The 13,233-nt window shown below is 49.6% G+C and overlaps 3 protein-coding genes across 3 annotated transcripts; all 3 read right to left on the reverse strand.

Annotated features, from left to right (window-relative positions):
• Window positions 1-91: 91 nt before the first annotated feature.
• On the reverse strand, window positions 92-1,285 carry FSUBG_1334 (dihydroflavonol-4-reductase; the record flags this gene model as incomplete). Its single annotated transcript, XM_036678220.1, has 4 exons — window positions 92-846; window positions 902-1,132; window positions 1,191-1,211; window positions 1,264-1,285. The coding sequence occupies 4 exons, from the start codon at window positions 1,283-1,285 to the stop codon at window positions 92-94; spliced, it is 1,029 nt and encodes a 342-aa protein (XP_036543044.1).
• A 915-nt stretch (window positions 1,286-2,200) lies between these two features.
• Window positions 2,201-4,836, reverse strand: FSUBG_1335 (ATP-dependent metalloprotease; the record flags this gene model as incomplete). Its single annotated transcript, XM_036678231.1, has 4 exons — window positions 2,201-2,641; window positions 2,691-4,553; window positions 4,606-4,752; window positions 4,810-4,836. The coding sequence occupies 4 exons, from the start codon at window positions 4,834-4,836 to the stop codon at window positions 2,201-2,203; spliced, it is 2,478 nt and encodes an 825-aa protein (XP_036543045.1).
• Window positions 4,837-6,343: 1,507 nt separating this feature from the next.
• Window positions 6,344-7,237, reverse strand: FSUBG_1336 (zinc finger protein; the record flags this gene model as incomplete). The annotated part of the gene is made up of 1 exon (XM_036678242.1): window positions 6,344-7,237. The coding sequence occupies one exon, from the start codon at window positions 7,235-7,237 to the stop codon at window positions 6,344-6,346; it is 894 nt and encodes a 297-aa protein (XP_036543046.1).
• Between the last annotated feature and the right edge of the window lie 5,996 nt (window positions 7,238-13,233).

Consider the following 13,233-nt stretch of genomic DNA (forward strand, 5'->3'; position numbering starts at 1 on the left):
ACAATCCATGTAATATCCTTAACAGGCACTTTCACTACAGTACTTTACTTTATTTCTTCTATGTAACATACTTGCTTATCTAGCTCATCCTCTAAATACCAATTTCCTTCAGTGACTTGATAAGATCTATCATACTCTTCTCAATGCGGATCCAATCAATCTTGAGCAACTTCTCCGTCTCCTGCGTGTCAATCTTAAAGATCTGATCCTTGGGAGGAAGTTCTCCGCCCTTGACTTCAGGCCCAGGTAGTCTATCCTTAAACTCTGGAAAGTTCTTGGCAACAGCGTCGACAATCTCACGGTGCGAGAACCATCCAGCTGTAGCAAAGAGTCGCTTTCCACCAGCGTTAGGTTCCTCGAGACCTCTGACGTGAGCACGAGCAGCATCTCGAACGTCAATCCATAACGGAACAGGTGTACAAGGAGGAATCTCGTCTTTCCAACCGCCCCTCAAAAGCTTGACAATCCTCTCATTGGAAGTGTTGATGCTCTCCAGTGTAGCAAGATGCTTTGATACAGGTCCCAGAACCAGAGGCGGACAAACAGTCACGATATCGAAAGAGGGCTTCTTTTCAGCGACAAAGTCCCAGGCCGCACGCTCAGCGAGAGTCTTTGAGGCGCGATAGGCAGTCATGAATGAGCTGCTAATGTCATCGATGGTGATGGGGTTCCAGCTTTTTTCCGAGAAAACGTGAGAACCGTCTGTAAAGTGTGCTTCGTCGAGAATAGAGGCGAAGGATGAGGTTATGACGACTCGCTTCACGCCTGGTGCTGAGGCGTGGAGGGCCTTGAGAATACCTGTTGTACCGATGACTGCTGGGTCTATAAGATCCTTCTTAGGGTCGGCTAGATAGTGTCAGTCTGGTATTTTAAGCATGGCCCAAGATGCACTGAGACTCACTGATATTGTAGTGAAAGGGACTGGCAACATGAATAACAGCGTCAAGTCCTGGTGTCTTGGCCACTTCATCAAAAGCATCAGGCATAGCAATATCTGGCACAAGAACGATCTCTAGCTTTCCGGCCTTTGCTTTGTCCGGGAATGCATTGCGGATCTTTTGGGCTTTATCTTCTGAGCGGACGGTGGTCACGACGGCGTAGTCCTTTTCAAGGAGTTGTTCCAGAGTGTGAGCTAAAGCTCGTTAGATGGGCACTCTCCTTCCTTCGTTGTTCCCAAGAGCACAACATACCGGCAATGAAGCCCGAGCCGCCTGTGCTATCATTAGTGATTGACTCAACGTGAATATCTCGTGACTAACATACCAGTGAGGAGAACCTTTGTCATGATGATAGCCTTGCCAATTGAACGTTATGCAATTGTATAGTTGAGCTTCTATACTTGCTGAGTGTGTACCAATAGTTAGAGAAGAGTCTCAAGACGCAATATCTCGTCGTTTGACGTCAATGGCCTCTTATACCTCGGATACACGTTGGGGGGTCTTTGATAAACTGGGCCCGCATTCGTCATTTCAAGTTGGGGGATTCGACGATTCCCTTTCCCCTCCCCCACGTTCTCTTCCTCTTTTGTAACTCTATGCAACATAACTCTCTATTCATCTTCCGCTACCGGAGAATTTCACTCCAACTCCAACTACAATCCCATTAATAAGCCCCAAGGTCGCGTTTGATGACACCAGCATATCAGATCATGTATGTATGTATAAATATATATGTATATATATAAGTACATATCTGGTCACTCACAATAAGGAACCGAAGTGATATCACATATCTCATAACCATCCATAAAGTACACATACAAAATAAATTATTACAGACGAGACTGATAAACGAGAGGGTAATTCCATATACACGCTTGGTGTAGGCCTATACCAAAGATTCGCTGCATCAACCTCCTATTCCTAGTTGATTATGATGGCTCGTCTTGGCTCCTGACTTCCTTCACATTGCCACTTTGCTCCAACGGATAAAAGTCCATATCAACATAGACATCAATCGCTAAGCGTATGCCCAGGCCAGTTCGCCCCTCGCTAGGAAGTCCCATTCTCGTTCATGTCTCGCAAGAGCATGCCATCCAATTCCATACGCAATGCTCGCTGTAGAAATATGCGCTTGAGTTGGATCATCGCCGCTTTTTCCCACGCGTCACACAATGCATGTGGCGGGAACTACCCATCGCATCCTCTTCGCCTTCTCTGTCCCCAGTCTCGGCGTGTTTTTCACTACCAAACCTCGGGGCTCACCCTTCAGTGTTTGATGTGTCTGCTGCTGCAGCTGGTGGCGCTGGTGTCTCCGGAGGTTGGGGATGAGCCACACCGCCGAGACCAGGAGGTGTCGGGGCTTGCTGAGGGATAGGCAATGTCATAGGTCCCTTAGGGGCGGTGATACGCCCAGGGAGGCTCTCACCGCGAATCACCTTCTCCACCTCGGCCTTGTCCAAAGTCTCGTATTTAACAAGAGCCTTGGCTAACAAGTCGAGTTCGTTTCGCTTGTCCGTCAACAGTTTTCGTACATCCTCGTACGACTTTCGTATTGTCCTCTGAACCTCGCCTTCAATTGTTGCCTTTGTTTCCGAACTGAGGTTCTCGTATCTTCGGCCATATTCAACTGGTCCCAAAACACTAGACATGCCAAAGAGCGTCACCATCATGAAGCTCAGGTCGGTGGCCCTCTCGAGATCCTAAGAGAAATGAGTATATGTTTGCTATAGCTTCTCAATTGAAACTTACCGATGAAACACCAGATGTCACCCTGTCATCACCGTATCGTAGCTCTTCAGCCATCTTTCCTCCAAGTGCGACGCGGATGTTTGACATATACTCAGCAGCTGTGTAAGAATACTTGTCCATCTGGGGAAGTTGGGCGGTGTGGCCCAGCGAGGGACCCTTAGGGAGGATTGTGACCTTGTACAGAGTGTTTGAGCTCTCCTTGTCGAAAAGCTGAACAAGCGCATGACCAGCCTCGTGATAAGCAGTCATCTCCTTCTCTTTCTCAGTGACAACCATTGACTTGCGTTCGGATCCCATGGTGACTCGGTCGTAGGCCCATTCCATATCTTGCTTCCGAACAAAACTGGCCTTGGCCCGGCTGGCTCGGAGAGCGGCAACATTCAACATGTTCTCAAGCTCGGCACCAGATCGGCCGGGGCATCGAGCAGCAATAGCTTCGAGGTCGACATCAGTTCCAACCTTGATCTTCTTGGCGTGGTGCTGGAGAATGGCAATACGGCCACGAACATCGGGCAGTTCAACATTAACATGACGGTCAAATCGTCCAGGTCGGGTAAGGGCCTTGTCGAGCATTTTGGGCAAGTTGGTGGCTCCAATGATGATGATTTTGCTGTCCTGGTCGAAGCCATCCAATTCGGTAAGCAACTGGTTCAATGTCTGCTTGGCATGAGCCTGGTCCCGTGGGTTTCGCTTGCCTCCAATGGCATCAAGTTCGTCGATGAAAACAATGGCAGGGGACTTGCTTTTGGCCGCAGTGAAGAGGTCACGGACTCGCTTGGCACCGACACCAACAAAGATCTCGTCAAACTCGCTACCAGACATGTAGAAAAAGGGGACACCAGCTTCGCCAGCAACAGCTCGAGCAAGAAGCGTCTTACCAGTACCAGGAGGACCGACTAGGAGGACACCCTTGGGCAGTTTAGCACCAAGATCGCTGAACTTTTCGGGATTCTTCAGAAACTCGACAACTTCTTGGAGCTCCTCTTTGGCTTCGTCACAACCATGAACATCGTTGAACCGAGTATTTTGCTTCTCAGCCTTGACCTCAGAGTCTGCCTTGCTACTAGGCCCACCGCGACGGAATGTACTGAACGCCTCGATGGCAATAGTAACAAGCGCGAAACAGAGATAGGTGGTCACAATGAAGATAGCCAAAAACTTAACCCAGCGGAAGATAGTAGACCGAGTTGACTCCTGAACGATAACGTGGATGGGCTCACCCTTGTGGCCCATCGGATTACCACCATTGGCGGATCCAGCCACAGCAGCGTTGGCAATGCCTTGCTCATAAGTTGGCCATTGAGTTCCAGCAAAGTTTCCGTTCACAGCACCCTGCGCATTCGCAGCTTGGTTAGCGTTAACACCAAGCATCGTGAGGGCTCGCTGGTAAGCATCGTTGGTGGCAGGGTTCGAGGCAAAGCGTCCAGATTGATATCGTTCCACAAGAATAGCAGGCATGTTGGCACGGAGGAGGAGCTGGTAGAAAGCGTTTTGCGCGTTCGCATTACCAGGGTTTCGATTGGCGGATTCCTCCAATGTTGCCAGCTGGTTACGGGAAATGCCATTGGAGCTGCCGAACGCTCTGCGCTGAACAGAAAATGCACCGAGAGTTGAGATACCACGAGGAGATGAGAGAATACCGGAAGAAGACTGCGAAAACGAGCGTAGGAAAGACGACTGGGTCGATACGCGGGGCTGAAATTGAGGGTGTCGCAAAATGGGGTTGGCTGCTCGGAGGCCAATGCGGCCCACATTGGAAAGAGTTGTCTGAGCAGTCATCGGGGTCACGGAAGAGAATCGTGAGCGAGAGAGGGAACCAAAGTCAACTTGTTGAAGAAATTCGGGGATTCGGAATTCGGTCACCTGTAACACAGATTAGTATGGTGGTTGAAAATGTCCAACGGTTGCGACATACTCGTTGAGCTTCCGTCACCTTTGTCTGTTCCACGCCATTCTTCGAAGGGACCGATCGACTGGGTGTGACTGAAGTCATATGCCGCCAGGGAGCCATGGCGATACTCGTAATCGAAGGCCATAACTCCGTTGTTGTCGCTGCCATGTTCTAGAGCCTCGTTAGTTACCATCGGTGATAGCTCCCTCTAAACTCCGCAACACATACCGGCAGCATCATGGCATTGTAAGCCATGCTTGATAACTATATGCACCAGAAGTGCTTCGGGATGATGATTTTCGTACTGATGCTCAGAAAAAGGTTGGTTGTAAAGTGTCTTGATGACGTGCAAGTAGGCAGATGGTCTGCGCCTCCGCCACGTCTAACGGTTTCTCGGGAGGCAAACGTTTGCCGTGCACCGAAATTGCTTTGTGGTAAGTCTACTCAAAGAGACGAATGGGTTGTCTACCGGGATGCACTCATAGTGAATCGCGCGCAGGCATCATCAGTATGTAATCGATGGGGAGTTCGGTTCGCTTGCCACTCTGGTCCGCTGTTCGGCATCACACGATGGGCCTTTCCTGTTTGAGAGAATGCTGAGTCATCCTCTCTCGGCCATCAGATCTTCCGCCTCCCGATCACGGTCATGGCACAACCCTCTTATCGGGCATTGGTTGTGAATAGTTGCTGTGTAAGTGGTAGTGATGCTTTGACTGGAACTTTGCAAGACAGCTTGTGTTCAGGATTTTGGTTGTTGAGATCCGTTGAAGCCTAGTGTATGTGTTGGGGGATAAATGTGGCAGGAGTGGAAGTAAGACATGTTGAGATGTTAATTCTAAGTGACAAAAATACTCCGAGAGACTTAGATCAACCTGGGTGACCCTTTGGGCGAGCCACTTTGTGACAGGCCCTACTACTCTATATCCTTCATCCAACATCTCAGTTATCTCTTTCTCACCATGTATAGGGCGGCTTCTAGGTTTCTTAGATCTCATGGATGGATATCTATATGGGTATATTAGATGTGAGTAAGGAGCTTCGTTTACTTTCTCCATTTCTGTCATGCGTGGGTATTCTCATTTTCTCCCATTGCCCCTATCGCCCCCCAGAAGTCCCAGTAAAAACCTTCTTGCCCTCTTGAATATTCATGAAACCCTGTTAAGCTTTCTCAAATGCTATCCCCAGCGGTCTTCTCCCCCCCTCTCCCCTCCTTACTAGTTATCTGTCTAATCCAATATCCACACATTTCTCTCAAAGGGTATAGGTGCTGTTCAATGCTGAATAAAAAAGAAAGTGAATGCCAACAAGAGTGGACTAAAGTTCGAAAACATAGTGCCATTAGTATAATCCAAGCTATCAGGGATGAATAACAAAGGGTGCTGTAATGTCAACCATCCAATATCAGGAATGTTAAGCTGGAACATTGGCTGAAAAAGGCAAATTGCTCTCAGAATTCCACTAATAGCAAGAAGCAAGACAGAAACGCCAAATGACATGCTTTTCGAATCGCGGATGACATCTTTCATGTGTTCTAGAGATATGCTCGTGGATGCAATAGAACAGTACGTTTCCTCCAAAAATGTCCTGATGGGTATATCCTCTTCAGGAATAATAATTAAGCTCATGAAACAGAGATCGTTGTGTGGTCCAGCCTTGGTATGATCGTGATGTTACAAGTGATTATCGTAAATGGAAAGGGGTAATTGCTAAACGTGTTGAATATGGCGTTCGTAAAACATAGCGTGATTCAAGCTGTCATTCGTCACATGCTCGCCAGTCTGCTGCTGGGTAGTTGCAATGAAGGATCCTCAAACTCAATCTTTGGCCCGTAAATATCATAAACTGCAGTTCCATATGCAGGTAACTGTCCGATAGTTGTAACTTCGATCGGCGGGTCATAGTGTGGCCACTGCTCTTGCTGTGGGTGGGCTGACGGTGGAGCGTAGTGTCCGGCCGTTGGGGGAATATGCTGCGCTTGGGATACCACTGGCTGCTGTGGCTGAGCTATATGGTGCTGGATAGGTTGCTGGTATTGAATCATTGCTGGCTGAGATTCAGCTGTTGTGTATGCTGGCTGGCTTCCAGGTTGATGAGCGTAGAAGCCCTCGGGAATCATAGGGCTGGGGACTGATGTAGCAGAAAAGGTGCTTGGACTGCTTTGAATCGACGTCGCAATTCCGGGGGCCGAATATGGAAGCTCCATGGGAGGTCGTTCCACTTGGTGCGATAGCTGGTAATGAGGCGGTACAGTGCTTGTCATGGTAGCAACACCTGGATTCCCTGCTTCGGTGACATAGTAAGCCTGTCTCGGCATAGTTGCTGCTCGATGGACGAGCTGAACGTGTGCGTGTTGTTCGGGAACGGGAGTGCCGTGGTACTCATGAGGAACACTGGCCGGAATTCCCTGCCGGTTGCCGTAATGCTGTGGCATGTGGTGGCCATGGACTTGTGATTCAAAATCAGCGTAAGAGGAGGCACGATGTAAGGGCCCGCCAGGGGCACCCTGGTTTATGGAAACCATCTCATGAGGTGACCAAGTCATCGAGGAGTGCTGAGGAGTGGAGGGAGACTCGTCGTCGTCAGAATCCGAGGAGCAGTCGTCGATGTCGTTAGGGTTCATTCCTTGCTGGTGGGATCTCCGCTGGTGCTTGACCATGGTTGTTTTGCGGCAAAAGCTAAGGTGGAGTTAGTACGTGATGGGTTCGATGGTTATGTTGCGGCCTACCTCTTGGAGCATCCATCGTGAGCGCATTTATATGGACGCTTTCCGGTGTGGATTCGTCTGTGACGAGCCAAACTTGATGACTGTGTTGTCTGTTAATTCCATTCGAAACCATCGGCTTAGTCTACACTTACATCCGAGAAACGCTTCCCACAACCGATGTGCTGGCATTGATGAGGCTTCTCTCCCGTGTGTGTCCGAATGTGAACAGTCAGAGCACTCCGTTGGATGAAGCTCTTCCCACAGCCAGGAATAGAGCAAGCGTATGGTCTTTCATTAGTATGTATACGATAATGCCTCTGGAGATCGGACTTTCGATTAAAGCTCTGCAACAGGAGTCAGTCAAGTCCTACGGCCACGGATGATTTTGGCAACAAACCTTTGTGCACGATTGCCAGTCACACTGAAAGGGACGAGCAGTGGGCTCGTTCTCGACTAGTTCCATAAGTTCCATGATTTTGTAAAACTTGGACGTGCCTCTAAAGGCAATGCTTGTGTAGGATGCAGAGATAAGGCAGAAATAGTTGTTGGCAAGAATGTTGACTTGTCACAGCATAATAATTTCAGACGCTCGCTGGGGAAGAGTTGAAGATTCGATGCAAAAGATATTGCCTAGACTTGTTGAAGGAATGATAGGTCGATGTTTGCCAAAAGCCTTGGATTAGGGTATAAGAGGCGGCGGTTAGATCCAATGTAAATAAATCAGCGATTATAAGGTGACGTATAAGTTCTGATCTGACAATCGAAGAGTGTCTACACTGTCGAAGAGGTGAAGAAGCTGTGCGACTGTCTGTATATAAAAGGTGAAGATGTAGAGTGGCTGAAGGTGGGATATAAAAAGACAGGTGAAGAGAATCCAGAAGCCAAGTTGTGTGGGAGCTGAGTGCTTAAGTCTTAACAGGGCGTGCCGTGTTAATGCAGGCGGTCCAAGTATTGCCTAGTGGATCGGGAAGAGATTTGGCTGGGGCTGGGGGAGAGCTTTATGGTGGTGGTGGTGGTGGTGGTTCTTGAGGGGTAATACCAGAGACCAAGTACACGAGCCAGGGGAATATTGAAGCTTATAATTGATTGGTCTCGGAGCGAGCAAGAGTCGATAATATGACTGGACTCGGAGGTCCGCCTGAGAGTGTTGAGTCGTGAAAACAAGCTATTTGACGTCTAGTTGATATGAATCGAGTCAGGTAGACAGTCGATACAAGTCCATTCAAGCCAGACAATACTGGGGGGTTCGGCGGCAGATATCAACAACGGTCGTCACTGGGTTATGGGCCTATGTCCGGTCCCGCTGGGTAAGGGCAGTGGAGATCAGGAGTGCTTGGGAGACGAGGAGGATAGTGTGATGTAGTGCAGTGTAGTGTAAAATATCCAGGGCCATGCAGATGCTAAATACCAGACTGAATAACCCAAGCTCGAAGGATGGGCCGTCGCAAATCTGACTCCAGTTGTAGGCGTGCAGCGAGCATGGTATTCATACGCCAGGGCTATCAAGGAACCACGCAGGAGATCAGGGAAGTCAAGGGATCCCTGCACTGCAACAGCGGGCTTCAGTGGGTCCCATCCGGCAGCGAGTGAACTGGGGGGCACAGATGAGGGATCGAGAGAGGACGGCAGGTGGAGGGTGGATGGTGGATGAGCGTGACGAAAGGAAACAGAGGGAGGCTGATAAAAAGAGGGAGATGAAGAGAGACGTACGTATCCAGGGTCAGGGATGACGAGCAAAGCAAAGTATGTAAAGCAAAGCAAGGCAAGGTCAGGCAAGGCAAGGCAAGGCAAGGCAAGGCAAGGCAAGGCAAGATCAGGAGAAAAGGGCTGGCACTAACACCAGAACTGAGACGAGGTATACCTTTTTCAATATTGAGTACAGTAGCATCCGTCGATACCTCTCTAGGCTACCTTGGTTTGTGTCGATGGCGGCGTACAGTAGTTTCTAATGTGGGCTTAGAAGTGCAAATAGCGCCTCTGTATCTGTACCGTCCTCAAGACATAGTCTCGTTTCTTGTACCGTATAAAAATGGTTTTGCATGGTATGTTCTATGAATGTACCAACTCGAATAATAATCCGAGGTGGTGTAGTGCCGGCCGCTATCCAGTCTTAGTGCGCTTGAGGGTGACTAAACGCTCTGGTCCTGTTACTGTATTTCGCTGCAATTCACCTTGGCTTTGTCAACTTGCCGTTCGGTACAATTGTGTAGGGGCTATCTCGTCCCTCTGCCCCATGTTCTTGGACCTTTTCCATGGAGTCATTGGATGTTTTTTGGTTTGTCTTTATTCCTAAAGCATTATTAACCAGGCCAACTAGTCGAGGTTAGAGCACATTAGAGGGGAGGGACAATTCTGGCACGCACTACCTTAGAGGCACCCTCTCCTCTGCAAGTTCCAGGACGTTGAACCAGTCTACGGCGGCGGATGGGGACGGGGACAGGGGGGACAGAAGCCGAGGAGTCTAAACCAGTTGATGGCGTCGAGTTTGGGGCGTCAAGGCAAGGGATGGCAGATCCCTCTAAAGGCACCGCTATCTGTCGCTCTGCGGAGGTGGAAGTGGGAGCGGTCACTGGCTGGAAGGCTGAATAACGACTGACTGACTGGCTACATACACATACAGTGCAGTATGCATGAATCAACGCTAGTAGAATTGTTCATCGGGAATGGGATCAGGATTTAGTGAAAACGGACGACGCATATCCAGGTTGACGGTTATTGAGCCAGCTGCTTGGAATCTGTGGCGGAGAAAGAGGGGACCGGACCGCCTCCTAGGACAGACGGAGGACCAGACACCTGGTTACAGATCGAGAAGAGGGAACCCAAAATTTGAGTTGCCTCCGTATAGCAGCACCACAGACTCCGGTTGGAGCCGAAGGGTGCTTAACCTGTAACAGTGGCTCGTCCTCCTGCTGCGTTTGAGGTCCGAGATGAGGCATTGGCCAGAGGAGTCAAAGAGTGTGGGCGTGTTGTAGAGAGAGGAGGTCGAGAGACAGAGACAAAGAGAGGGTCATCGTGGGCGTATGAGATGAGATCCAAAGTGGATACCGCCCAGGTCCATAACTTGCTGAGACTGAGACGGGGGGACCCAGGCTCTTGGCTTGGCTTGGGAAAGCGCCGCGGCCGGGGTCGGGCAGGCTCAGGCTCAGCCCGCAGGGCCCCTCCCTCCCTACTCTTTAGTGGGTATTTCCACGATCAATGAAGCTAGATCGGAGTGCGATAGTGGTCCTGGTGGTTTTCTTTCTTAGAGACAAGACAAAGACGGACGGGATGGACCAGCCTGACCAGCTCACCGGAGCATTGGAGATTGGGTAGAAAATGAACAGTGGATAACAGCTAGTGGATCCGTCCACTGTAAAGGTCGATCACAGACGGGTTCTTGGCTGGATTTCATAACTTTGAAATGCTTGTCTAGCGTCCTACGTTACTCTCTGGTTCTGGTTCTGGTTCTGGTTCTGGTTCTCCTCTCGTTCTGGCCTCTGCCACTGGAGACAGAACTTGATAATCGAGCAAGCCACCTACTTGACGGTACAGAGCCTAACAGTCTATGTTCGTCACACGCCAAGTCCTCATATGTAACTTCAAGCCTCTCTTGATGCCTTATCGCAACCAAAGACCTCCAAAGTTGGCATATCCATGTCCGTCGGTACGAGGACAGGGGCTCCTATGCTGGCAGTTACAATGATCAGCCAATGCTAAGAAGAAAACAGGGGTTCTGCTTGACCAGACATTCCCCCGCCAAAGACATGTTGCCAGTAACTCCTCTCCCGAGTCGAGTCAAGGGTAAAATCAATTACATCAGAAAAGAGATGATCGTCGGTGAGCAGGTGATCATCACTATCTATTATATCCAGCTACTATTCCCATGCACCATGACTCGACGAATCCCTCTGACAGGTGTCGTCGGCGATTAAATAAACTTGCCTCTCACGGCACTTGGGACGTTGGACAAGACGGGAGTTGAACCAAACGGCGGGGATCCAGTAATTTTGGCAGTACGTATGCGAACACAAGCACCAGCACCAGCACTTCACCAGCATGGGCCTAAGGGTTCGTGCCGGTCCTGGGCGCTCGTGTCACACCTCGTTTCGTTCACCAACGTCCATTCCTGGCCTAAAGACGTCCGAGCAGAGGCCCGAACAGGTAACGGCGTTCAGATCCGGAGATTCAGATTAACCTTTCTGCAAGTGCTTAGAGGCTCACGATACGGAGTCGAAGTGAAGCAATTTCCAACTGCAAAAAGCCACAGAACAAGCCATCGACAGGAGCATTCCAAGGGTGGACAGCCATTGCATTGATTTTGAGGAGGAACCATGACGTGCAAAATACGTATTTTCTACCCTGAAATGGACAAAACGCCAGGCCATAAAACCTACCAAGATCTCTCTACTCCACCACCCACAGTGGAAACCCTTGTCGAACCCTCACGCCGTTCCTGACTTGGCTCTTTACACGCAGCGCTACACAAGCAGTGACCTGCCCAACCTTTGTCTAATCCTTGTCTCTAAGCCAAAGTCCATAAATCAATCAGGCCTTGCCCACGCTCCTGGCTCCAACTTGAAAGCCACGGAACGGCAGGGGCCTCAACTGAGCTCCCACTATCAAGGCGATCCCCTGTTCCAATAGAGCATCCTGCATGCCGGTTACCGCACCCTTGAACGCCTCCTCAACGCGGATCAAACCCTACAGCCTCTGTTTATTTCCTGAGTTTTACTACCAATGCACAACTCACACACCATCTTGCTATTTACTCCGTACTGAAGCGCGATCTCCTCATGCCATGTCATCTCGTCTCTAATCCTCTCGCCCCTTGAAATGTTAAAATTGTTGAAGGTTTGTCCGCAGGGCCTGGTGGTGCAATGAGATTAAGTATTTGTGGTTGATAGTTGAGAGTGGGCTACGTTGATGCTGATTTGCCAAATTACTCTCTGAGACCCCAACGTTTCCGACGCTTCCTCCACATCGCTCAGCCAACAACTGGAGAATGGGATTAATCCCAAGCGTTGATCTCTTTGGACTAAGATTTGACAGAAGTCACCCCATCCCAGCCTATCTCAATTGACACGCAGCAGGGTCTGGGCAGCTGACCTGTCTCATTTTCATCCTCAGGGCTGAAGCTGGCTGTTGAGGTGAAGACTTCAATGCAACCCTGTTCTCCTTAGACAAGACCCAATGATCAACAGCCTCTCAAAGCACAACACCATCTCTCCGGAGTGTTTGCATTGAATATGGCTGCTAGCTTTTGAGTGCTGATCAGCTGGCGATGCATGCACAGCCCTCTCACCTCCCCTGACGCCAAGTCAGCGATCTAGGTGATGACAGCTCTGACGAGTATACAAAGCTGTATTGTAGCGAAACTCGACAGCATAGGCCAGACTATTGAGCATTCCCTGTTCAATTGATCATCGAGTCTTTGGGGTATGGTGTGTTCCTTGGGGGCCAGAAGCATAAACGGTTGATGGGAAAGTGACGACTGCTCTCCTGGGCGCCACTCCAATAACTAAAGTAGGCGTTAACTATGCCCCGGGGTAGCAGAAGCATGAGTCTGAAACAGAGGGCATTGTGTCATTTCTTAAAAAAGCCAGGCATGAGAAACGAGAATAGTCAAAGGTGGCAGTGATTTCTTCGGTTCCTCCGTGAAAACATCCATATCCAGGGTATGCTTGCGATCTCGCAAGCTATGTTTGTTTCTTCCTATGTCTATTTCCCCCAGCAATGGCAGATAATAACAGGACTTACTATAGTCCGCAAGTCATGAATAAGTGCCAGACCCAAGCTAGCAACGTGTTTTCGAGGCTATGTACCTCTACACCATGAGATAGGAAGTGATAGACGCCCTTCAACCCTGGATTAGAGTTTAGAATTGGGGGAAGAGGCTGGCTACGGTTACATTCATAGACCCCACATGCTTGGCTCATCACCAGTCGGCTTGGTTTGCGGACCGAGAGTTC

Source organism: Fusarium subglutinans, assembly GCF_013396075.1.
Source record: "Fusarium subglutinans strain NRRL 66333 chromosome Unknown NRRL66333_c0000007, whole genome shotgun sequence".
In the NCBI taxonomy this organism is placed as follows: domain Eukaryota; kingdom Fungi; phylum Ascomycota; class Sordariomycetes; order Hypocreales; family Nectriaceae; genus Fusarium; species Fusarium subglutinans.